Below are 25,510 nucleotides of genomic sequence, written 5' to 3'. Positions count from 1 at the left end.
ACACAAAGGCCAAGTAAACAGATGTTCAGAACAAGGCTGGAGGTGAAAGCCTAGCCCTATTGGAGTGAATTAGAGCTTTCCCACTGACTTCTTGAGCCTAGGATTTCATCCCAGATCTTTATTTATTTGAAGAACCACATTTTAGATGCTCAAAAATGAGCAATATTGAAACAACTTCTTGTTCTTTTCAGGACACACTGCAGCACTCACCTTTTAACCTTAGTATTTCTTAATCCTGACCTGACAGAGAACAACGTAAATATGTAGATGGGGCAGCAATACATAGATAACATAAACAGGGAAGAGAAAGGAGAAGGAAAGCAAGCATTTGTCTAGATCAGTGCTTCTCAAACTATCTGATGTGGCACACTGGCAATTTTTTTTCCAGTGGGCCAGGGACCAGTGCCCAGTTCAGCCGGTGGCAGCAAATGCATGCAACAGCGCTACACAAATGTGCAACTGGCTGTTTCTTTCTCTTTCCTCACTTCGCACGACATGATGTCACCTGGAGTGTTGGAAAGTATGAACAGTGGAGCTATGACATATCGATGTTATGCTTCTGAAAATATATTTCTTTCTTTCCTGGCAACTCGCTGCAGACCAGCAACCGGTGGCTTGCGGACCGGCACTGGTCTGCAGACCACCACTTTGAGAAGCACTGGTCTAGATGATCTTTTAAGGTCTGAAGACTGTAAATCCTAATGAAAAGAATTTTCAGTGTCCTAATCAATCTGATTAAAAGATATGTTGGGATGAATATGATGAAATGTTTCCAAACAGGGAAAGTAGGTGATAATTCTTAAAGGGATGTGTTGGAAAGTCAGTAATGAAAGATTGTACACTGAAAAAGGTAAAATGCTCAAGACTATATTCCTGAAAGATAAGTGGGAAATCCATTGTTGTTGGGGTGCTTGACTGAAAGAGGCTGTTTTCATATGTAATTTCTAGGATTTTTTATAAACAAGGTTACAGCAAATTGCCTAGACTTAAGATCATATTAAATAATGGCTGATATTACTGAAAAATGTGATTATCATTTCATCACTGGTGTTGAAAAGGGCCACTATTAAATAAGTCCCATAAATAAACCACGACAAGCCTATCCTTTTGTGGGCCAAAACCGTGCACTTAGACATTCTAGGAGTTAAACGGATTGGAGGAGGACAATTGAAAGTTGGGCTCTGGAAAACTCTGCATGTTTTCCTACGAAACAAAGGACTATGATAATTTTAGCTGAAGTTCAGTGGGCCGCACTTACCAAGGAAATCATCTGATGAAAGCCTTTCAAAATCCCAAACCTGTAATACTAGCACTGCTGGGATTTTGCGTTCTGTTTTGTCCAAGGAAAATATGTTCTCTCTTTTACTGACTACCATTTGTTTCTCAGCCGGGAGGTAGTGGAATGGGTACACAAACCGCCAGTTGAAGTTCCCTTCTCCAGTCAAGGAGTTGTAATGCACATCTGTCTCCTGCTTGTCATCTTCCAGGCCTTTTAACCAGCTGCAGCATTCATATATTTGAAGACATTCATGTTAGTAGGGGGGCTGTATTGTAGCCGCTAACTTTCAATGACAAAAAAATCATTATATATATGTATTTTTCATAACCAATGATAGTGGAGCAACCAGAAGGTTCATGGAGTATAAATAACCATTCAAAATATGTCTCAGGCTTACAGATGATACAAAGTGATGCCAAAAGTTTAGTGATATGAAGTGAATTCTATTTAGATCAGACTTGCAAAATTCTAATTCACCCACTCACCAATGGTTAGTATTTTTTTCTAAGACAGGCAAACAAAATATCATTATCACTTTCATTATTAATCACCAAGAATAGATTTTGCACTTGGCTGGTAAATTTCGTGAGTGTCACAAGGCTGATTTGTGGCCTTGATATCAGAGTGAAGATCATTTGTAGCTGCAACTGCTGTAGATTGAAGGATATCAAGCTGACTCATTTCCCGAAAGTTATCTTTTCTTTTTTTTTTATTATTTTCTTATGCAGCACAGACCATGTGGATTGGCATACTACATAAATAATATGTGTTTCCCTAAAAACATATTCCTTTTGAAGGTGTTATTTAAACGTACATGTCCTTAACTTTTCATAAATAGACCTTTAATAAATATTTAAATAGTATACTATAGCCCCAAAATAGTTATCCTGTTCCCAAAGTGGCATGGTCACAAGAAGGTAATTTGGAAATATTAGTTGTGACATAGCTTATACGAAACACAGGTACAACAAATGCTCACTGGTGTCCAGATTGCTAGAAGTTCATGTTGTATAAAATGTATTGCAGTCTAGTTATTAGGCATTCAGACTGGGTAACAAGAAGCATATTACTATCTTTGGATTAGATCGTATCCCTGGATCAAGAGAATGACTCAGGGCATATTTACATTAGTCACTGCTATGACTGCAGTTCAGTAGACATAACAAGCTAGCTTTAAACTATTTAGCTTAGGTACTGAAAGTAGTGTAACAGTGGTGGCATAGGGCTCCATGTGTGCTAGGTACCTTAGTATTTACTAAGCTTCTGGCCCATTCTGTGTTTGAGTTTCACAGTTGTGTGCTATTGCTGTTGTGCTGCTGGTATTATCTGAGTACACTTGTTTAAAGCTAGCCTACGTACGTCTCCATGAGTTGTAGTGACTTCAGTGAAGACGTACACCTGAGGGAAGTAGAATGGAGTATGCACATGCTACCAAGCTGCTGTGTCTCTATATGTAGCTTGACTTTCTCATTATCCTCAAGGGTCTTTCAGAATGAGCAAACCTAATAAAATCTCCCAGTGAAAACACCAGAGCATAAATAAATCTAACTGTTCTTCCTCCATCTCTTTGCACCAATCATTGGCAACAGACAAACTTCATACAGTCTTCAGACTCATTTTTTGGTTCACGTAAGTCCCTTAGGCTAAGGACAGAAGTTACATAAACTTGTTTAAGTCATCAAAAACTGGTTTAAACCTGTAACAGAACAAAAATTCAGTGCACACAAACCAGTTTCAAAATGGCTGAAACTGGCCTAAGATAAACCTCGTTGAATGTAGTATCAGACTTAACTGATTTAGGTCAAACCAGTTTATGAAACTTCTGTTCCAGACTCCTTCCTGGTTAAAGTTAAATCACAGCCACACAGCATCCCAGCATGCTTTCCAGCCCTGGGCTGGGCTGGGCTGGGCTGGGTTCTCTGCTCCAGCAGAGAAGGGTTGGAGTGGGGCGGAGGGGGTTAGGGACTGCCCTGCCAAGGCAAACCCCAGGTGGCAGCTGGGGCCAGGTAAGGGGGTTAAACTTCCCTTCCCCAAGTACAGAGCTGCCCTGACCTGCTAATAACTTACAGTGGGCTACGACTGTGGACTATACATCCCAGAGGCAGCTGGAAGCAGGAAGAGGAAGTGATGAGCATCCCTGAAGAATCCTGCTGCTGTGATTCTGGAATGCAAATCCCAGAGACCTCGAGGGCAGCAGGAAGAAGAAGTGAACATGTAGCCCACACTGGCTATGTACCAGAGAGCCATGCTTTAGTGCACCCTGGCTTCTGGCCTAAGCCATTGCAGGCATGTGGCTGCATTTTCTGAATCAAAAGTGAATGTCTGTCCAGTTGTTTCTCAGTTTAATTTCTGTAGCTTAGACTAACTTGCAAAGACTGAATCAATTCAGCCTCAGGCTTTTCACTGTCTGTACTTAGCTTTAAAGTTCCATGCTCAAAAAACTGAGGCAGTAACACACATCTAATCTACATAGTCTTCTCTTGATCTGTGAAACTACATGAAACATCTCAAGAGATACTCACAGGCCTTTTATGCTGAAAGACTTGGGACTGTTCAGCCTGGAGAAGAGAAGACTCATAGGGGACTTGGTGGCAGTCTTTATGCATATTAGGGATGTACATCAGGGCCTGGGGGAGCATCTATTCACCATGGCACCCCATGGGAAGACAAGAAACAATGGGCACAAACTGAGGATTGCTTCAGATTGGACACAAGCAAAATTTCTTTACAAGTCGAGTGCTGAGGGTCTGGAACAGACTCCCCCCCAGAGCTGGTACAGTCACCCACCTTGGTGATCTTCAAAAAGTGTCCAGATGCCCACTTTGCTGGGGTCATCTTACCCCAGCAATCTTTCCTGCCTAAGTGCAGGGGGGCTGGACCCAATAATCTTGTAAGGTCACTTCCAGCCCCTAACATCTATGAATCTATGAATACTTCCTGCTTCCATTTATGACGTAATTATTTTCCTTTTATGGCATATTGGCACTTCCATTCAAGTCCTCTCTAAAAGCAGAAAGTGCAGAGAACCACACAAAAAAAGGAAAAATCATTTCTAACAGGTAATCTGAACTTTTTGTCAAAAATGTAGTTCGTTCCCTTTTCAAGTTTAAGTCAGCTCTGCTTTAATTTTGTTCAGTGAATTCATTCATCCCTGCTGACTATGCTTCATTACTGCTCCAAAGGTAAAACAGGGCTTTCATTTCCAATATAGCATAGAGAGAACACAAAAAAGAAGCTAGAAATGCTAATGAAACATACATACTGACTCCTGCCATTCATACATGCACCTACTTTAATCAACAAACAGGTGATTAAAATATGTCTCCCAAAGGGATCTCCTACATTACTGCTCTTTTCTTATTAATAATTTCTCTACCCTGGTTATAATTCCTTTCACCTCAATAAATAACAATGTAATGTAGACATCCCTTAGGCCCTTCAGATTTAAAACAATGAAGTCTTTTACATTTTACCTGTTTATATTTTGGATTTGATTTGTATGCATTTATTCCTGATTATTGTTTGTGTGAGAAATGAATCAGCCCTGTGTTTACATTTAAAATTCTTTGACTTTAAAAGAGAAAGAACACTAGACATTATCCAGAATGGCTGGCTACTTTTGGCAGGCACTTTACAGTAAATCACCAAGATCACAGCAAGGTTTTATAAGGACAGCTATATTAACACAACAGCATAATATGTGACACTGATTTTTCTAAAATAAAATGTTAATGGTTTTGTTAAAGGATAAATAAGAAAGAAGGGGTGTTCAGATGAACCTACCCTTTAACATAGATATCACTTGATTTTTGTCCCGTGAAGATATTTTCATCCTCTAAAATGACATCTTCTGTATTCCAGATTATTATTCTTAATTCATAACTGAAAGAAAGGAATCAGATGTTTGTATACTTGAATTTAAAGGCCTTCTTGTTCATCTGCATTCAACTCACCTGAGTATGCATTAGGTGTGATCAGACAATAGTCAAAACCAACATTGCCTTCATTGAACTAATTAATAACATACAAACTGATTTAAATGGATCTAAATCAGGCCCCTTTTGTGTCCTGTGATAGAACAGGACCTGGTCTCTAGGCATTCAAAGCAAAGTGATGGAGGGTATCACTGGCAGCCTCAGAAGAGTGGAAAATTCCTTGCTGATTGTCTGCATATGAGCCTTTTTTAGTTCTATTCATAAAAATACTGCAGTGAGATAGGTCTGACAGTATCCTCTCCACAGCGCACAAAATACTGAGCAACTTTTTAATGAGAACAAAACCCATGTAGGAAGACATGGGGTTTCAGTTTTAGAAAAATGTGTTGATGACATATGATTTTTTTTTAATCTGGTGCATTAAAATGGAAGGAAAGTGCTGTTTAGAAATATCTGTAAGGTACAGGAGACAATAAACGTCTTCAGGGAGGACATTTTCAAGTGCTCTGAAAAAGGAGACACATTCTCCTTTACTCTTTTCACTTTGACTACTTATGGGTGTGGGAAGCTCTAAAAACTACAGCTGGCCTGAACTCAAGATTTCTGAGTAAATAGTGATATTTCAAAATTTGAGTTTATTCTGAGATAGAATAAACACATAGTTTGAAAAATCTTCCATAAATGTAAAATTAAAAAAAGAATCGATTAGGCAGCGCATGATGTATCTGAAACATGTTCCTTCAGGAAATGTGTGTGAGCCACAGTGAAACTGACAAACACATCAATTTCAATCAGTCATGCTGGAACCTCCCCGGGCTGCTGCTCCAGGGCCGTCCTTTGCGGATGCCTGCAGGCTCAGAATCCTTCCACGTGTCCACACTGTCTGGTTCCTTTGGCTGTCTGCTTGGGAACTGGGCAGCCCGAGGAATAGCCTGGTCCAGAAATCTGGAAGCTCTGGGGCCTGCTTGACAGGACAGCCCTGGAGCTTTGGGCCCTGGACACCCACCAGAAACCCAGGCCGAGCTTTCATCAGTATCTGCCTAGAACCAGGCCTGTGGTTTGATAAAACTTCCTCAAGCCTAAGATATTTCTGTGAAACATTTCAGGTTCTACAAATCAGCATTTTCTGACAAAACTCTGTTTCAGTGTCAGATTTCCAACCAGCTGCCCTAGGAACAAACACATCTACATGTTTGCCTAGCTATAGATCGTGGTCACTGTTCCTATGCTCTACTTCTTCGGCCCAATTGGCATTGAGCATATCCCAAAATGTAAGCCTCTTGCAGATACGTAAACCTCTCTTATTTGTTCTGATGACTAATATTTTAATAATATTTGTCTACGTTTCTGTAGGCTGTAAATTGGCAACAGTATTTTGCTCTTGCAAATATTACCAAGTTCCTGCTTTGAAAACTGCCTGCTGACAAGCAACCTCACATAAAATCCCTGTCTAATGAAAATACTCATTATAGAGGTTTCTTCTTGTCAAAGTTTGAAACTTAGTTAAATATACATAGAAAGGAGAAAAATATTATTTTATAGCATTGCCTTTTGCTTCAACATAAACAATGAACTAATGACAGCTGTGAAACTGTTCCAGACACAAAGATTACTCAAGAAAGCCCTTCTTAAAATACAGGATTAAAGTTCTTTTGGAATGAGCAAACAATTCTCTTTTATTATTTGCCCAACAGTTTACCAAGTTAACTCATTCAATGAAATGTCACAGAGGGGAGGAGATATGTGTCATAATTTTGCTTTAGCTGTGATGGTCTAGGGAGCATATAAAAAGCAAGATTTGGTGATATCTGTTATGGGAACACATGTATAGCTGGGAGAGATGGGAGACAAGCTTTTAGGTGCAAAATGTATTTCAAGATATTGACCAGTGGTCATGTACTTCATAAAAGTGGGAAAGCTAACGTGGCATAGAAAGCACATTACAACTTTGGAATAGAGTTCAAAATAGGGGTAATAACTGTAAGAGTTACTGCACTGCTGCTTGTACTTTAGTCTGTTTAGCATTGCTGAATAAATCACTTCAAATCATTTAATCAAGACTGGACACCTTTCTGAAAAGATATGTTGCCACTCTAACAGAAGATACGTGTTTAATACATAGATTCCAGGGTGGCTTAGGTTATACAGGAAGCCAGACTGGATAACTGTAATGGTCTCTTCTGCCTTTGTGGCACTGATCCACAGTTTAAATAGTGGTGTGAGATTCCACTTCTTGCCAGGCCCTTAGAAAAAGAGAATACTTGCAGACTGATGCCAGTACACTGTCAGGAATTACATACCCTTTGGGTTTTCTTGGGGAAATATCAACAGGAGGTCCTGGTAGAGGCATGTCTTTGGGAAACATGTCCACCCACATCTGCACACGACCCTTTAAAAAAAAAAAAAAAGAAACAAGCAACACTGTTACCCTTCCTTAGCAAGATTTTAAAGGGCACTAAAAATGTAGTGCTAAATTACAAAAAGTCAGCACAAGAAAAAATTATCTTGGGATCATCTGTGTCATCAAGCTTCTTGCACTGTGTTGTTCTTCAGACACAAGTGACCTGGATTTCAGTATAGACTATTGCTGATATTTTTGTAGTTGATTCTTTGGTCTTTCCCCTCCTTCCTATAAAGTTCTCTATGTTGAGGCCTGGTTCATCTCTGCTGCCTGCCTCTCCTCCAGTGGTACATACTTTAACCTGCAAAATAACTTGGGTTGATCCCAACCCTAGTCTTACGACTAGACCTCATGCTTATACAGGCTACATGCAAAATAGACACCTCCACAGCTGATGTGTTCAATCTCTGACACTGCCCCACTGGTACCACTACTTATTTTATCAGGGGCAGAGTTTGTCTGAACAGTAAACTGGACCGAGGTTTCTATGAACAAACTCCAGCTTGATTCTGTTCAGGAGCTTCACATTTTCATTTGTTCTGTGCATTCGGGATTCCCAGCAGTGCCCAACATGCTGAAACACTGCAAACCAGTTCTTGTGGTATTTTCAAGTCAGAACCCAGGTGGAACCATTTGAAATGTTGTGAGAAAGACTTTTTGTGGACTTTCGAGCTCAATTCCAGAGACTCAAAAGGTTCGGATAACTTTGGGTGCTTACCTAAATGGAATCCAGATTTTGATGTTTTCTGGTTTGGTTATCACAAGAAATGTTGTATGGAATCAATGGCTATCTAGAAATTTTACCTTTTTAACTGTACTACACACTATCAGAACACCGTAGCAGTGATGAGGACAAAGGCCAAATCCTTGTGTTCCCAAATGACCCGTATGTGGGAACTAGCCATTGGCTAGGCTGCAGTACTGGACAAAAAGACCTAGGGATTACAGTGGACCATACACTGGACACAGCCCAACAGAGTGCTCTTGTTCCAAAAAAAAAACCCGAAAAAAAGAAAAGATAGCCAATAGCATACTGGGTTGTATAAGCAGGAGTGTCACTTCCAGATCAAGGGAAATGATCCTTCTGCTCTGACACTGATGAGGCTTCACTGGGAATGCTAGAAACAACAGTAATTGGAGCAGAGGAATCCCTCTCTTGTGCTTGGGGCTTCCATCACCTGTAGGCTTATCTACCTGCTCCATGCCCGGTTTATCCTTGTGATAGAGGGGCCTGGTTTCAATGTGTTCTGGAACCAGCTTGCATCCAACCTCAGGGATTTCTTCCCAGGAGCGTAAAACCTTTAAGGCAAGGTGTTCATATGATTCCACTGGCTCTTCTAAACAAAAGAAAAAAACAGAGCTGAATTAGTATACAAGGGCTCTAACAAACGTGGCCTGACTGTTATTAAAGACACTCATTATAAGCCTGCTTATGTTTAAAGCAAGGCTTATTGCTTCCCAAGAGAAAAGAGAGGTGTCATAAACACATTTAATTCCTGTAAGTAAGAGCACTCGGGGGGGTGACTGGAAGTTTAGTGCTTAGAATGAAGCTAAGCTGTAAAACACAGTGAATTGTTTCAGCATTGTAACAGCCTGTTTCAGGGCTAAATCTAACATTAGAATGATAAAGTTTTGCCAGTTTGCTTTCATCTTCTTAGAAATAGATCCTTAAGTTAGATTTAAAAGAAAAAAGTTTTGGTTTTTCAAAGAAAGGGGGACCTGCCATTTTCTTGAAGCATCAGAAAATGTCAGTGATTAAGTGCTAGAGCCTGTATATCACATCTTTTGTCTTGGGATGGCAGCAGTGGAGAGCCCTGGGGAGCCAAAGTCATATCCTGAGTGAAGAACGCTTAAGCTGAAAGATAATAAAAAGTAAACTCCATGGACAAAAGTCTGCCTTGTCCTGGGCAGTGGCATGCTGGGCAGGGGAAAGAAAGGGCCTTACTAGCAGTGGCCATTGATGCTGTGCCTTTGAGAGGCATACTGACTCAGCAACGGTTCAGTAACAATGGTCACAAACCGACAGAGAGCAGATTTAGACTAGACACCAGGAAAAACTTCACGGTAAGGGTGGCCAAAATTTGGAATGGGCTTCCAAGGGAAGTGGTGCTCTCCCCTAGCCTGGGGGTCTTTAAGAGAAGGCTGGATAGGCATCTGGCTGGGCTCATCTGACCCCACCACTCTTTCCAGCCTAGGCAGGGGGTCGGATTCGATGATCTGTTGAGGTCCCTTCTGACCCGAGCATCTATGAATCTATGAACCGGCACAAGGGGGCAAGTCGGAAGCAGCTACTACAAGCACTCCTCCCAGTGAACCCTGGGAGGCAGAGGATCAAGTCTAATCCTGTTCTTCCAAAGGTCTCTTGGAGTCATTAGTGTTTAAACAATTCTCCTGCTTGATGCATCTTTGGAGGCACAGCCATAATGTAGCCCTCTTTTACTAAAGATGTTGCCTGAGTCCTATGTCCCTGGCCTGCTTGGGCAAAGGAGGAACAGGAGAGATGGGTACGACATATCTGAATGAAGGAAAAGTTCAGACTTTGCAGATGAAATGGACACTGAAAGGAAGAAAAAACCCCCAGAAGGTAGATTCCTGCTACGGTTACATTTAACTTGTGCTATCTGCCCTCTGAGCATCTCAAAGTTACACCACTTCAGGTGAGAATTAACATGTGCTACCTAGCTTGTGTTAGGGTAACTTCAGTCTTTTCCACAGAGATAAAATGAGCAATTTGTAATCTTCTAGCATCCCAGAATGCACCACTTCCAGCCTCCTCCTCCCCACCCAGAGGAGGGATAGAAGTCCTAGCTGCACCCCTTCTTACCGGCTCTTTAGTGGCAAGTCAGAGCTGCATAGACAAGAAACAGTATTACTCATAACGTGCAACCGCTCACCACACATCCTAACTTTAACGCAGCTTAACATTCCCCAGATTTACTGTGTTCTAAGTGTAATGTGTAACTTCACCCATTTGTCTAACCTACTCTGAAAACCTTCAAATATCATTGCAGAATGCCAAAATCTCATCTGCAGTTAATGAGTTTGCTGCTATGCTACAAAATCTTTACTTCTGGTGGAAAGACAGTGGGGCGAATATCTTGTCTAGCTCTTTCAGAAGGAAGGAGGGACAGAGCTGTGGTTCCAACACTGAAGCAGCAACTGGGTTTTAAACCCAGCACTGATACAACCTTGCTTTTCAACCTTTGGCCTGCCACTTAAATTCTCCATCTCTCAACTTCCCCACCTATAAAAAGGAAGTAATTATACTTCCCTCCCTTGCAACTACTGCCCTTCCCTCCCAAATCAGCTACTGGCTAAGATGTTCAGATTCTAGCAATGAGCACCGTAGAAACCCCTGTGTGAAAATACCTTTATTGATTCTTTTTGGAATACCAGTTTGGATCAGGAGCATACAGCACGCTCAGTGCCATACTTGTACATGCTATGGGTAATACGGATTGAGCTATCTGTGCTTTTGTTTATATGATCTTATCTGCTGCTGTTGAAGTCCTAAGGCTTGTTTTGGTAATAAAGCAGAGTACTACAAAGTCTGGTGTTGGGAATTGCACCTCTTCCCCCACCCAGTGAAGAAAATAAGTGGGAGTTTTGAAGTCATGCAACATAAACCTCTCTGGCTAGCAAACCCTAAGCGGGCTTCATTCCTTCCCTCAATGGTGGAGCATCAGCAATAGCTTCCAGTGTAAGAGTAGACAGTAGTTAGGTATCTATTAAGTAGAATCTCGTAAGCACAACTGAAGTTTCCCCAGGCAAAACCAGAGGCTCCTACATAACTGCAAAGAGCCTCCCACTCCCTTGCGTACCATTCCACTCTTGTTAGCCATTCAAGGTATCCATCTGAGTCCATCATTATCTCCCAACCCATTCTCAAATCACCTCCTACATAATCACTGCTAGCTCTGGCACCCCTCACCTCCCCCACATGTGCAACCAAGACCTGAGCTCTCTGCTATTCTTAGCTTGCACCTTGAATTCCTCACCTTCACAGAAGCAGCAACTTCTGCAATGCCTCTAGATTCATAAGGCAACAAGCTCCCTGGAAAGGCCAAGAGTAGAACTCAAGCCACTGTCCTAATACAGCTATGGTGCTGCAGAAATAGTGAGGATAATAGTATAAATAATAACAACCAAGAAGGGTAACATTTTGGGGGGAGCATGTTTTAGTGGGTAAGGCACTGGATTACAGCCTATTGACCTGCTGTGTGACTTTGTGTGAGTTTATTTCTCTTTGTACTTGTGTTTCCCCTCCCATCCCTGTGTACTGAGGTTGGCAGGTTTTCAGGGCAGAGACTGTCACTTGCCATTTGCTCCTATGGTGCCTGGCAGAGAGGGAATACAATCTCAGCTGCAAACTCAATGAACCATTGTATGATTAAACAAAGAAAGCACATAGTTACCATTCTCGTCTTCACTGAAGAGCGTTTGCCCCTTAAAGATTTTGGTTCCTACTTGTATCTGTCCTGGTTGCATGTAGGGCCCATTCACTTTGTTGTCCCTGCACAACTTGGTGAGGATTTCAGTGGGTTTGGTTGCATCTCTCCAGGCATTGTACCCTTCTCTGCAGTGAGGGGAGAAAGAGGAGAGAAAAATGGGGAAGGCACTCTATACAACTAGATGCTGTAACTGGTCAAGAGCACTACGCTGAATGCCAGGGTCCCTGGCCAATGGGCTTGTTGTATGGGAACACAAGGATGAATGGAAAAAAAAAAATGTTATGCAAGTGACACAAGCCAGAGTTGCACAAGTCCTATGAATCTGCTGCATAGCATTATAGATCCATCCCAGTGAGCATGACATCTCAGCACCACTTCTCTGGCCAAGAAACATCGAGCAGGACTTCTGGAGCTGGCAAATGCCACACCTTCCTCAAGGAGTTTCCTCTGTGTACCTGGAATCCAGAATCCTGATCCCCCTTTCTTTCAAAATAAACTGAGCAGGGCTCACTCTTTTCTTTTAAAATCCTCGAGAAGATGATGTCTCCACAGCTGTCTTTTGTATAATAGTTTGGTGGCTGTAGCACTTGCCTATAAGGCTAGGGACAGACATTACACATAAACCAGTTTAAGTGATCATAAACTGGTTTAAACCTGTAACAGAACAGATGTTCAGTGCACATAAACCAGTCTGAGAATGGCTGAAACTGGTTTGAGATAAACATGGCTGAATGTAGTATCAAACTTAACTAATTTGGCTCAAGCCAGTTTATGCAATGTCTGTCCCAGACTCCTTGCTGGTTTAAGCTAAACCAGACACTCCTAGCATCCTGGCATGCTCTCTGGGTTGAGTGGGGCTCTCTGCTCTACAGCAGGGCTGGCCCCTCCCCTCTGCTCCCTGGCTGCAGCTCTGGCACAGAATCATAGAATTGTAGAAGTTGGGTCGGAAGGGACCTTGTAGATCTTCAAGTCCGACCCCCTGCCTGGGCGGGAGAAAAGACTGGACTTAAATGAGTCCAGCCAGGTAGTCATCAAGCCTCTTCTTGAAGACCCCCAGGGTAGGAGCCAGCACCAGTTCCCTAGGAAGTTGGTTCCAGTTCCTAGCCGCCCTGACTGTGACGTAGTTCTTGCGGATGTCTAATCTAAATCTACTCTCTAATAACTTGTGTCCACTGTTCTGTGTCATGCCAGGGGGCACTAGGGGAAACAGTGTCTCCCCTAAACCCTTCTGGTCCCCCCTAGTGAGTTTATAGACAGTCGCCAGGTCCCCAGACAGTCACCAGGTCCCCACAGACTGTGGGCTGCTCTCCCCTCCCCTCACCACTCTCTGCTAAGCAGGAATTTCCCCCTCCTCTCTGCCTTGCTGAGGAGGTGTCTGCATATTAGCTAGCAGACCACATGCTGGCTGCAGTCCCTGCTGAGTCAACAGGGAGAATCAACAAGTAGCTGGTAATGCCTCTCTATTGTTTTCTTATTTGGGTGATAAACACTGTTATCAATTCCCTCTGGGCTAATCAGAACTTCTGCCACACCCCACTCAGCTCCATGCTGTGGGAGGAAGGGAGGGCTCCTCTAATGCCCCGCTAGCTTCTAGCCTGAGCCACTGCGGGCATATGCCTGTATTTCTGGGATGGCTGTCCGGTTACAAAACTGATTTAGCCTAGCCAGGTTATATTAACCTGCAAGGATTGAATCAATTCAGGCTCATGCTTTTTGAATGTCTGTCCCTAGCATAAGAAGAAGACCTAGGTTCAATTTTCACCTCTGCCTGAGGGTATTAAAGCCCACAGCTCCCAGGAGAGTGCCCCAGCCACAAGACCAAAGGTTGTTCTGGATGGGGGCAAAGGCCACCCTTCCTGTGGAAACAGGGCTAACTCAGTGGCCAAGAGTACAAGAGTCATTGGGTAAGAAAGTGAGAGCACACACACAAAAAAGTCTGACTGCAACGTAGCAGTGAGGAGTCCTGGCTTTCTGCCTGGGCTCTCAGGTCTGTTTCTTTACTTTATCCAATGTCTTTGTAAGGTAAGACACAGAACAGGCAGCAGAACCCAGGACTCCCCCCTCCCAGAGAAGTACTGAACCCCCAGGCTAGATTCAGTCTCCTTCTTGGGTTTTCTCTGACTAAATGAGTCTTAAATCCTTTTCTATATAGTGTATTATACATTAAACCCAGGCCCAGGTCATGAAACAACACTCAGTCTGACTACTGATGTAGAACATGGCCTTATTTCCACTATCTCCAAAATCCAGAAGCAAATCCTCTTCTCTCATATATATCTGAAATTGCAGAGAGGTTTTACTGGTTGTGATATAATTACTCTGCATTTCTACATACAAAATCAAGAGCAGGATGGAGTCTGTTCACTGCTGCACAGCCATCCCTGACAGCTATATTTATTTACACTTTTAGCCAGTAAAATTTCCAATTGAAGTTTCTTCAGTGGAGGCATTTAAATACAGATCGTTGGCTTGTTAGAACATTTTGTGAGCAAACATTGCTCTTAGTTTTAAAAATCAAATGGTGTCCATACAGATTGTCAACTACTTTAAAGCCACTACTGAACTCTGTGGCAGGATTCAATTTAGCAAACACTACAAATGTAATGGTTGGAAAAAAGGCACTATTTGGTTGCATGCAGAAACTTCTCCACAGATCACTTATTTACCATGCAGGCCCACGACAAGCACCTGAAGAGAATCTTACATTTCATATTTACTCTGGAGCCCGCAGGTAGCTCGGTGCCTGCTGTAGAAACGATTTTCCAGATCAATTTTTGTTTCTCCAATGAGGTCATCTGTTCCAATCAAGTCATGGTCATAGATCAGGATGGAGAGCAGGGAATCCTTTGGGAAAGTGGCCTGTATTTCAAAAGACCTAGGACAAAAATGAGTGAGCACTTGTCAGCCAAATCATTTTTAAAGCTAAATCAATTAAGATATAGCACAGTTAACACATGAATCAAGCAACACATGCTGAACCAAGTGTTCAGAAGAGGTGAGATCTGTAAGAGCTAGAGATGCTCAGTGCTTCTGGAAAACCAGCTTTACTGGCCAGATTTTCAAAAACTCTTGAAAATGTGGCCTCCATGGGCACGTACAGATGAGCGTGCATGTGTGGTATGCGGTGCTTCAAACCACATGCACCACACAACGCAGCATTTGTCACACTGCTGATTTGTAGTGTGGTGGGTTTTTTGACACCTAGAGATCCCAGCAGCAGTGTGCACCACCTGAAACTGGAGCCTGCCGGCTGGAGCCACACTGACTGCCGGCCAGGCTCCATGCACCGTACTGCTGCTGCCGGAGCCCTGGGAAGCCCCCAGCACCCCAGGTAAGGCTTCTGGGGCCACAGCCTCCTCTACCCCACCCAGGGCAGCTTGTCATGTGTCAGAGTGTGTGTGCATGAGTGTTGCCCAGGGTCAAGTGGCAGTGGCACCACTATGTACTGCTGCTATTTGTCCCCAGGAGAACGCATGTGCACGCTGGTTTAGGTGCACCCCGTGTGTCTAAAGCTGGGAAGCCATAGCTAGGGCTACTTTTGAATAATGTACAGACTGCTCTTTTGGTTGATCCTAAAGGTAAGAATTTATTTCCATGCAATACTTAGATTTAAAAAATAATGCACAATTTTAAAATAGGCTTTATTGTCCCAGCATCCATTTTTCTTTAACTTAAATAATAGAGTCATTAATATGAGCTGACTAGATCATTTGTTGCTTCATTTCTTCTTGTGCAATAACATGCAAAGCTTTCTGCAGATTGAATTTCAGGAAGTGTTGGGCCAGCATGGAAAGTGAATAATTTCTGATCATGCAACATGACACAAATTCTTGGGATTTAATCAGTACAATTATATGACATCCAAACAGATATGCATCAGTGTATAACAAATGCACTCAGCTCTTCATAACAGCAGAAATATCTGTTGAAAACTATAAGGCAGGAGGCACCGTGAATCAAAATAAAGCTATTACTAACCTCCCAAAAATTGGATTTAGCTGTTTGGGGATGTAGTTTTCACGGTCTTTAATTTCAGTTTTGCCTAGTCTCAGCACAATATATGGATCTGATTTGCCATCTGGATCAGCTGGGCTAAGGTTAACTGCCTGGTAAGAACAAAAGACTGTTACATCATTGCTTCATGAAAGGTCACAGTTAAATGGTTTGTGTTCTGCTGGAGTCAGCCGCTCACTGGTGCAGGAGGTGCTCTGAAAATGCAAACGCTTAGCCAGCCCCATCTGCTAACATCACTACTACTGCTAACTGGTGGTGGCTGTGGCTATGACTGTTGCTGAGGCTGCTGGTCATGGTTGCTGCTGTGGTGGTTGTAGCTGTGTTTAGGGTTGCTGGTGGCAGTTTAGGTTGTTAACACCAGTTAAGCACTGGGGGCAGACTGTTTAGAGGATGCCTAGCCCCTGACTGCAAGTGGCTAGAGAGGTTATGAGGGGGCTGCTTCTGGTCAGAATGGAGTGGATGAAGAGACACAAAGTGGAAAGGCCAAGGCAAGAAGCTGACTTTGCTTGAGGCTTTCAAGTCCAAACTACCTTGAGGATACCTTGCCCTCGCTGCTTTTTCTCTTGTTGCTTCTTCTCCCTTTCCCTCTCTTGTTCTTTCCAAAACCCCCCTAAATGTCGTCTTCTCAGGCTTGACCAGCATCCCCAAGATTTTCAATGAGAAAGTCACAGAATCATAGAGAAGTCTCATAGAGAAGTAGGGCTGGAAGGAACCTCCATAGGTCATCTACCTACTCCGTTTCAGGGTCACTAACTGCACATCAGGGATGACCTTTGAGATGGGCTCAAAGTCCAGTGCTGCTGTTCACTGCTCTTGCTGTAATGGAATTGTGCCACGTGGATAAAACTTTTGAGAAGCTCTCTTAAACACAAACCAGAAGAAGACTTTGAGTATCAAACCTCCCATTATTTCAAGGCAGAAAGAGTTGCTGTCTACTTACTGCCACAATGTACACCCTGATCAGGACTTTGATGGGGTGGTTCGGTGGTACCCCGAGCAGAACCTTAGGCTGCCCTCCGTCCATCAAGCTGGAGTCTTCAGGACTTTTGTAGATGCAGAAAGAGCCCTGTGAGTACACAGTTATTTATTTCTCTTGTAAGCACAGTATAAGCCTTGTAGGGTGCTTAGCCATTTGCCAATTTCCATGGATTTCAACATTAAAGGCACTGCTTCGGCCAATTTAAATGCACCTGCTCTTTCATGCAGGAGCGGCTTACTCTCAAGCTTTTAACATATTAAAACTCCCCGTAACATTGTTTCTCAGAGCCTGTGTTGCTCAGCTCTCTGGCCCCATGAAGACCTTACCCAGTGTGGGGTCAGCCCACCGGTATGATCCAGTGCTGGCCGAGTTGCATATGCCAGATATAGCCATATGCTGGCTTGATACCACACACTGGACAGGGCTGCGTGCTGACCCAGTCCTGCGTGCCAGATTCTGCCATGTGCTTTCCTAACCTTATGCATCAGATATGGCCACAGAGTGACCTCACACACCACCCCCCTGCATGTTGGCATGTGTAGTGCTCAGACTCACACCTATTTTACAGTGCATCATGAAGGAGATATTGCTTTGGCAAATGGAAAAGTAATATCCTGATGACCAAAGTTTTGTGCCTTTCATTAGTCCCCCAGCTCACTGCCTTTCAATAACTGTATTTCATTATTTCCAAGCCATTCCAAGAAATACCTGCAAGCTCCACTTCACAATTTTATTAAAGAAATGTACATGACAGCTGTGGCCATTTCCATGTCCCAAATACTAATACCCTAAAGCTCACATCTTGCTCTTCATTACACTGGTCTAAGCTGAGTGTAATTTCAGTTGCTTTAAATCAGGAGTGTCACATTCATCTGACCTTGTGAGGTGGATGAAGGGTGTGGGGCTGGTTTGCAGGCTGGATTGGGCCCATGCACTGGATCCAGCTCAGAGGGCTGGTCCAATGCGGGCACCTCATGCAGCGCATGCCTTGGACCAGCTTTGTACATTGCATGCAGCATGTGCCAACCCTGGTGCGGGGCTCTCACACAGAGCTGGCATGGGGTGCCTGCTGTATGAGGTGGTCATTCCAGACTAGCCGTAGGTGCTAGCTCTGTCGCGTGGGGCTGCTCTGTGGGCCTGATCAGGACTGGCCTCAGAGCCCGTGTGCAGGGCTGGTCCAGCAGGGCACTGCATGCAGTGCATTCCCTAGACTGACCCACTATGCCATGTGCAGTGCCTACAGCCCCAGGTGCAGCCCCGCACATTATGTGTGGTGTGTGGGCTGGCACATGCTGTATGCAGCATGTGGGGTCAGTCCAAGACCCACAGGCAGGATCACAGAGCTCCACAGGCTGGATCTGACCCACAGGCCATCTCTTTGATGCCCCTAATTTAAACAGTAACTTGTTAATGATGCTTTTATAACATGGAATACAATTTGCCACTAAAAAAACTTAAAAAGGGGTAGCCCCAATGCCTAGAACACAAACAAAAGCTTGTGCTTTAACAACTTGACCACTTCAAATAAATTAGCAAAACATCTTTAAACAGACACTTGCACAGCAATGTACATGTTCAAGACATTGATTCTCCTGAAGCACAGAGGACGTCAGTCTGAAAGCAGGAAACTATTACTTTCATTGTGCTTGGAATTACATTTGCAGATTTTCCCAACATGTAAGAAATGTGGAGTTGTCTCCCTGTGGATGTAAGTAGAAGCTTCATCATTTAAGCTGTTCAGTGTATTTGAAATTATCTTTTGGAAATGCAGTCACGTTAGTAGTGGCTGGACTGCATAGCACAGTCATTCTGTTCTGGCTCTAATTACCACAGCGCAGTGCAGCTCTGGAATTGTAGCTGTGTGCTCTGATTCACAACAGTAGTAAACACAGTGGGCTGGAAACTGACTTCATAGAAGAGATCATAAAACACCAAACTTCTTGAAACTTCATACTTTTCTGCAACACATTGTGACTTTGGCTGCAACAGGAAAGCTAATCATTGGACTAGACTACCAATGTTTTTTGAAAAACATTCCCTGTACACGTGGAACGTCAATGAAAACATGCCCCTCTTTAAATTGCCAGGCACCAAATCAGCATTTAAGCTCACCTTAAATTTTCCTATTTTTCTGTCTTCATGGTCACCATGGTCTTCGTCACTGGATTTGCCTCTTAAGAGTTCAAAGGTTTTCACCCAGTCTTCAAAGTTATTAAATTCACTCTCTAGGTCTCCGTCGTAGATCTTGAAACATGGGAGAATGCTCATTTCTTAAGACGTACTAAGTACATGCACAACCATTGTTGCAGTAGAGGGTAAGCCCAAGATCAGTTTTAGCTCGGAAAAACGGTTTTATAAAATCAAGTATTTGCAAAACTCTTTGGGAACCAACAGGAAAAGATCCCCTCCTCCACTGCTGCTGAGAAATGTTTTATTTTTAACATATGTGCGTGGTATTTTGCCACCCCAATATTTTAGCAGCACCTTAATGACAAGAAGCATGGCAGCATGACAAAAAAAGAAAAAGAAGTATTGTCAATAGCAATCTTCCTGCACTAGATAATGCAATCCATTTATTATCTAAAAGAGAGTTTTCCACCTCTGTCTGCTACAGTATTATTCTGTGTAAATTTGAATGTAAAGGTGAAAAGGGTACTCCATTTCTGTTGCTCAAGGTGAAGCCTTTCTATTTTAAAAGATGATATAAAGGCTATCATTTCATTATATTATAAACCTGTTTCATGTCCCCTTTCGTTCAACTCCTAGGTTTCTAATCATTTTCCTTGTTCCTAATCTTTTCTTTGAACATCCTCTATTGTTACTTTGTTTTTTATAAGATAGGGAGAATAGCATCTAATATATTATTCCCAGTAAGAGCAGACTATCCATTTATATAAGACTTTGAATACTATTTACTTTCCCAATTCTTATACACCTCACATTTCTGAAACATTTAATCTCTAGTAACTGCATTCCTGTGCTGATGTTAGTACAAGTAGATGTTTTAGACTAAATCACTGAACATGTTTAATTGCATTGATACGATAAGGTGTGGAAAAATTCATTTAATTAGCTATATCCAAGGTGAAACTATAACAAAGGGAAACAAAAAAGGAGTAGGAGTCTAATATTTAGTAAGGGTGACATTCAGCCCTCTTCTGAGTAGCAGCACAATGACTAAATTCCACTCAAGACTCACTGTAGGCTAAGTCCTGGGTACAACAGTCAATTTTGAGTTTATAGGATAAAAACAAAGCAATGAAATATTTTTCACCTGCAAAGTTGCCAGATTTGGGGCTTCTTCCTTTCCTTTCTTTTGGAGTAACTTATTTTTCTTCTTTTTTTCTGGTGTCTCTTCAATGTTTAATGTTACATCGTCAGAAGTCTGCTTAGCTACAGAGATTTGATAACATCATTTAGGCGTTAGTGATTGCAATGATGGACCAACCTCAAATGTTTTAGCTGAGTTAGTAAAAAAACCATACAGATGTCTTACTCCCTTCCTTCTTCTCCACTTACACTCTCTCATCTCAAGCAAGTCAGAGATCCCTCTCCTTTTTCATGCCTTTTCCTTAACAGAAACACAATTTTTATACCTCTCTGCTGCTGAGCACTGTCAGATGACAGGATTATGCTTATTCCCCAAACCTGGTGACTTCCATTCTCACTCTATCCACCATGCACACATTATTTTCTTCTTGTCCCCCCTTTAATCCTTCTTCTTCAGCACTCCTTTTCAGGGAGAGGCTTATTTTGGTGGACTGCCACTGCCAGGATGACCGCTCCTTTGTGGTCTCATATAATCCAGATTTTCCTCAAGGCAAAGGCAGCACAGAACACATCTCAGCATGCCTCTGATCTTGAGGAAGCCCCAGAGAATGTGAGCTGCAATGATTGCAATGGCTAAGCAGAAACAAATTGGTTGAAGCACCACCAAATACCAAAAAAGGCAGGAAAGACCTTTGAAGTCTAGGTATTTATTCCAATTTTTCACATTTATTCTGGCTTGGTTGTATCTAGGCTTAAATTTGGGTCAGTCTCGCCTTATCAACTGCACTAGCTCTAACATAAATAAGACATGATTATTATTATTAGGAATAACTTTATAACTATGCAGCATTTAAGCACTGGGACAGATTATCTAGAGAAGTTGTGGAATCTCCCTCCTTGAAAGTTTTTAAAAGGAAGTTAGGCAAACACTTAACTGGAAGAGTTTAAATAGGACTGTCCTGCCTTAAGAGGGAGGTTGGACTAGATGACCTCCTGAGGTCTGTGCCAGCCCTACTTTTCTATGATTTATCTATATTTTATATTAGGTATATATTTATATTTAAGGGTATATTTATACATTGATTTGTATTTATATAAGAGTATATGTATCTGTACACTTATATTAACGATATAGGATTGGAAGGGATGAATATCAAGCTCAGTCCTAGTTGTATAAATCTAGATACAAATATGAAACATATCAAATAAAAATACTAGTGCTTTTCAGTTTTCAAGCTGTCAGCTTGGTCAACTGCAATAGAAACTCTATCAAATACATACATTGTACATGGATATGATGTCAGACTTTTGTACAGCATTCCCTGTCTATCAAAACATTTATCTCATGTAGACTGATATGAAATCATCCATACTACTAAGGTAATGGAAACTCTAGTCAGCTGCTGCTCCCAGCATAAATAACAACTGATATAGAAAGATCCTCAAAATGCTTTGGAAACTCTAAATTACTTCAACCACTAGAAAAATGCTGTCACCTCTAGGATGGGAATGAAGGCAGCTTTTTAAATGTGAACAGCAACTCTGCACAGCCAGTACAAACATTAGACTTCCCTTCCTTGTCAAATTTAAGAAATTGGATTAGCAAAATATTTGCTAGAGGCATGGGTCACTATTACAGTGACTTCCAAAGCAACAGATTACTTTGTTTTATTAAGGCATTTACTGTCTATTCTTGGCAAATCTCTCCAAGTGCTGATGCTAAACATTCTTGAGTCGACATTGAGTTGGACACAGCAGTGGTAAAGCCTCTCAATTCTGTAATCCTTCATAGTCTATTTGTAGTGTTTTGGTTCTGAGTTGCACTAAAAATTTGTCTTATATTTGGGACACAATACAGCTGCTGCCCAAGAATGTAGTTGTCTCCTTACAGCATGCAACCTTGTACATTCATCCATCATTTTGAGGCTGAAATCTGCAAAGAACTGCTCACGACATTTTAATATATTTAATATCTAACCCAAACATAACTTAATCCAGTATGGATCAGAATCTGAAGACTTCACCCATGGTGCAATGCTACTAAAAATAACCATGAACCATGAACAGTGGTAATATTCTTCAATTATCACTGAAACAAATCATTACAAGTAAAAATTATGCAAATGTATTTCTCACTGGTGTTGGGTTTTCCATCACTGGGATAGATTCCCTTTGCCTATCAAAACAAAAAGAGAATGGACAATATAAATATAAAAGGAATAATAAAAGTGAAGTCATTTAGCATACAACCTGGTTTTCAAACACCATTCATCTACTCAGTTGCATGTTTAATTGATGCACTGACCTTTTGCATTTTTAGCACAGAAGCAAAGTACTTTGACCACCAGTCAATAACATTTTCAGCAGATTCATCCACTAGAGTTCTCTTTTTTCTCTTGGTAGATTGTCCAGAACATTTCCTTAAGTCCTAAGAAAAATGTAAGGAAAATGATGTTAAATTCAAAGATTGTGAACTCTTAAAAGCCAAATCGATTATGAAGACAAGAGGAACAATGTGGGTAGACTGGATTTTCTCTTCTAAGAACTAAGTAAATGTTACATTACTTTGCTTCTCCCTCTTTATGATCTAACAGAGAAACTTGTTGTGGTTAACATTTATCCATGAAATCGCTACATTATTTTGACTGACACCAAAATAGTGTACTTCTAAAATGTGATACAAAGCAAACCATTTAAAGGAAAGCTTTGCCATAAAGAAATATTCACGAAAACACACTTTTTGCTCTGCCCTAGTTTCTTTACTCCTCCCGACTGAATTTGGGACAGTTTGCAGACATACTCAGGTCTTTCAGTATTGCCAACACATGAGTTATGAAGCCAATAAGGATTCTCAATGGCCATTGAAAACACAGCCATTTTGCCCTTAGAAAAGTAAAAGACAGTACCTGCAAACCAACTGCTTGTGCAAGCAGTCCCACTGCCTTCAGTTAGATTACTCATATAACTAAGTATTGGGCCCTATTAAATTTGCATTCAACCATTCATACCAGTAAGGAGTTGCAGCGTGTCATTGGCATGTATTTAGCAGTGCAGTTACAACAGCAGCTATCATAACCTGTATTAGATGCACACAATTGAATCACCTGGCTCTGTTTATGCACTACTCTTTATTGTATTGTCCTTATATCTTTAAATGCAATGGTAAAAGGTGAAAAACACACAAAGGTGTGTATATAGAGGGTCTAAACATCACTGCATTTCTTAGACCTTCAAATTATAAAATAAACTAGCAGGGTGTAATTACAAGAGGCTGCTTTCTTTATCCCACTGCCAAAACCAACTGCAATAGAACGCAAAGGCCTCCAGTTGAGTCATGGTCTGTTTCTAATATTAAAAATGAAAGAATGACTATTATCAGTGAAACTGAAACCAAAAAAAAGAAAGAAACAGTTGCTGGCCCATAATTTACACAAACAACTGATCAGAAAAAACATATTTTTCCAGTCTAAAATATATACTGCCCACCATAATAGCCAATATTATCTCACTGTTCCTTGGTGCTTCCCCATCCATTTATTCCCCAGTGGTCTCTGGTCTGATATTTGGATTGCAAGTGCTGTGGGGACAAAAAGGGACCACCTTTTTGTTCTATCTTTGTATAGCATCTAGCCAGAGTGGCATCCTGTTCCATGACTAGAACTGCTAGGCTCGAAGACAACATCAGTAATATAAATAATGAGAAATTACTTCCAAATAACTCTTAGCTGATGGCTTCAGCTGTGCCCACCTTTTGTTTTCCATCTTTTGTTCGTTGAGATGAGGCCAATGAAGATTTAGGAGCAGGTGGAGTCAATGAAGAGGTAGCAGGTAAAGTTGCTGGAGAAGGAGATGGTGCTGGAACTGGTTCTGGCATTCCTACTGCAGCAGTAACATGCTCCACATCAACATATATATGATCTGTTGGGGGAGGCTGTTCTTGGGGTGATTCAAGTAGCTTTGACGACTCAGGGGATGCTGAAATTGGAGGCAGAGCAAGCTGGGTAAGACTTTGCCAGAAATGATGGTCATCATGTTGATGCTTAAACAGTTATTAACAATAATGCCTGTCCTTATTCATGGATAGTGCACAATCTGGCAAGGGGCTAAACAATTATCCCCAACCCAGAAATCCTTTAAGTAATGTTTTGCTTTAAGATGCACTGCAATAAATTATCAAATGACAATTGTTTCACCAAAATTATTACTTGGTATTTTTATTTGGGAATCTAGAATTTACCTCTGCCAGTTTCTACAACTTCCACTGCCTTTGCTGTAGCTTCAGGAAGGCCCTTAGGCTTATATAGAAACTGCTTCAGGCAGTTGATGGTGTGTGTTCCAACAAGCGTGCTGCGACCAAAGGCTCTCCAGTCCACAACACAGATACTAAGGGGCGGGTGCAGAAGTTCATTTTCAGGTAATTCCTATCAGAAGAGAACAAACAACCCATTTGTTTCATTTGTTTGCTCCTGGACTAAGTAGTCATGAAATGCAATAGTTTGCCCTGGTTATTAAATGCATCAATGTGAACAAAATGGATTAGAGCAGGGGTGGCCAACCTGTGGCCTGCATGCCAAAAATGGCACAGGTAGCTGCTGTGTTTGGCTCATGGCAGATCAAGTTGGGGGTAGAGATCAGAGTGGCAGATCAGGTAGAAAGTTGGGGAGCAGAGTAGCACTGGTGGGGGTGGGGGGGGGCAAGGTTTAATTTGTGACACCTGCCAAAAAGGTTGGCCACCACTGGTCTAGAGCAGTGAAGAAGAGTGATGTTGAGAGGAAAGAATGTATCAGTCCAATAATAATGTCCCTGCTGTGACTTTGCCCTTGTACCTCCTAGGCTCTCCTTCCATAACGTGAGGACAATAAATACTTACCTATCATGAAAGGCTTTGGTGAGGATGAACTAGGTAATGACTCAGTGGCAATGTGTAGGGAATGCATGGGGGTGCACGTGCACCCCCTGACAGGCTGCGCTCCCTGCTCAGGCGATGGGCGGCAGGAGGCAGGCAGGAGTACCGGCCCCCCCGTGAGTGCTGGCTGGGGAGTGCAAGCGCTGGATGCAGACAGCTTCCAGGAGTGCCACGGCCGCTTTCGGGAGCAGCGCAGCAGCTCACTGGTTGGAAAATTCTGCCATGGGATGACCCATCCCACACCTCTGGTTGGCGAGATTGGCCATGGGGGGACC

General features: G+C 42.1%; 1 protein-coding gene across 1 annotated transcript in view; it reads right to left on the bottom strand.

The window, feature by feature from the left end:
* FER1L6 (fer-1 like family member 6) overlaps nt 1-25,510 on the bottom strand; it is a 104,788-nt gene that overhangs the window by 9,587 nt on the left and 69,691 nt on the right. Inside the window, exons 25-38 of the mRNA XM_019546559.1 lie at nt 24,567-24,750; nt 24,078-24,304; nt 22,635-22,757; nt 22,466-22,505; nt 20,334-20,452; nt 19,172-19,303; nt 17,021-17,146; nt 16,045-16,172; nt 14,771-14,941; nt 12,031-12,191; nt 8,810-8,952; nt 7,515-7,603; nt 5,063-5,161; nt 1,259-1,500 (exon numbers count right to left, since the gene is read on the bottom strand). Coding sequence (XP_019402104.1) covers nt 1,259-1,500; nt 5,063-5,161; nt 7,515-7,603; nt 8,810-8,952; nt 12,031-12,191; nt 14,771-14,941; nt 16,045-16,172; nt 17,021-17,146; nt 19,172-19,303; nt 20,334-20,452; nt 22,466-22,505; nt 22,635-22,757; nt 24,078-24,304; nt 24,567-24,750 — 1,984 coding nt within the window. The remainder of the gene's footprint in view (nt 1-1,258; nt 1,501-5,062; nt 5,162-7,514; nt 7,604-8,809; nt 8,953-12,030; nt 12,192-14,770; nt 14,942-16,044; nt 16,173-17,020; nt 17,147-19,171; nt 19,304-20,333; nt 20,453-22,465; nt 22,506-22,634; nt 22,758-24,077; nt 24,305-24,566; nt 24,751-25,510) is intronic.

The sequence above is a fragment of the Crocodylus porosus genome, unplaced genomic scaffold (assembly GCF_001723895.1).
Source record: "Crocodylus porosus isolate Cpor-Errol unplaced genomic scaffold, CroPor_comp1, whole genome shotgun sequence".
Classification (NCBI taxonomy): domain Eukaryota; kingdom Metazoa; phylum Chordata; order Crocodylia; family Crocodylidae; genus Crocodylus; species Crocodylus porosus.
The sequence above is the reverse complement of the archived record's forward strand: the minus strand, read 5'-3'. Positions and strand labels throughout refer to the sequence as shown.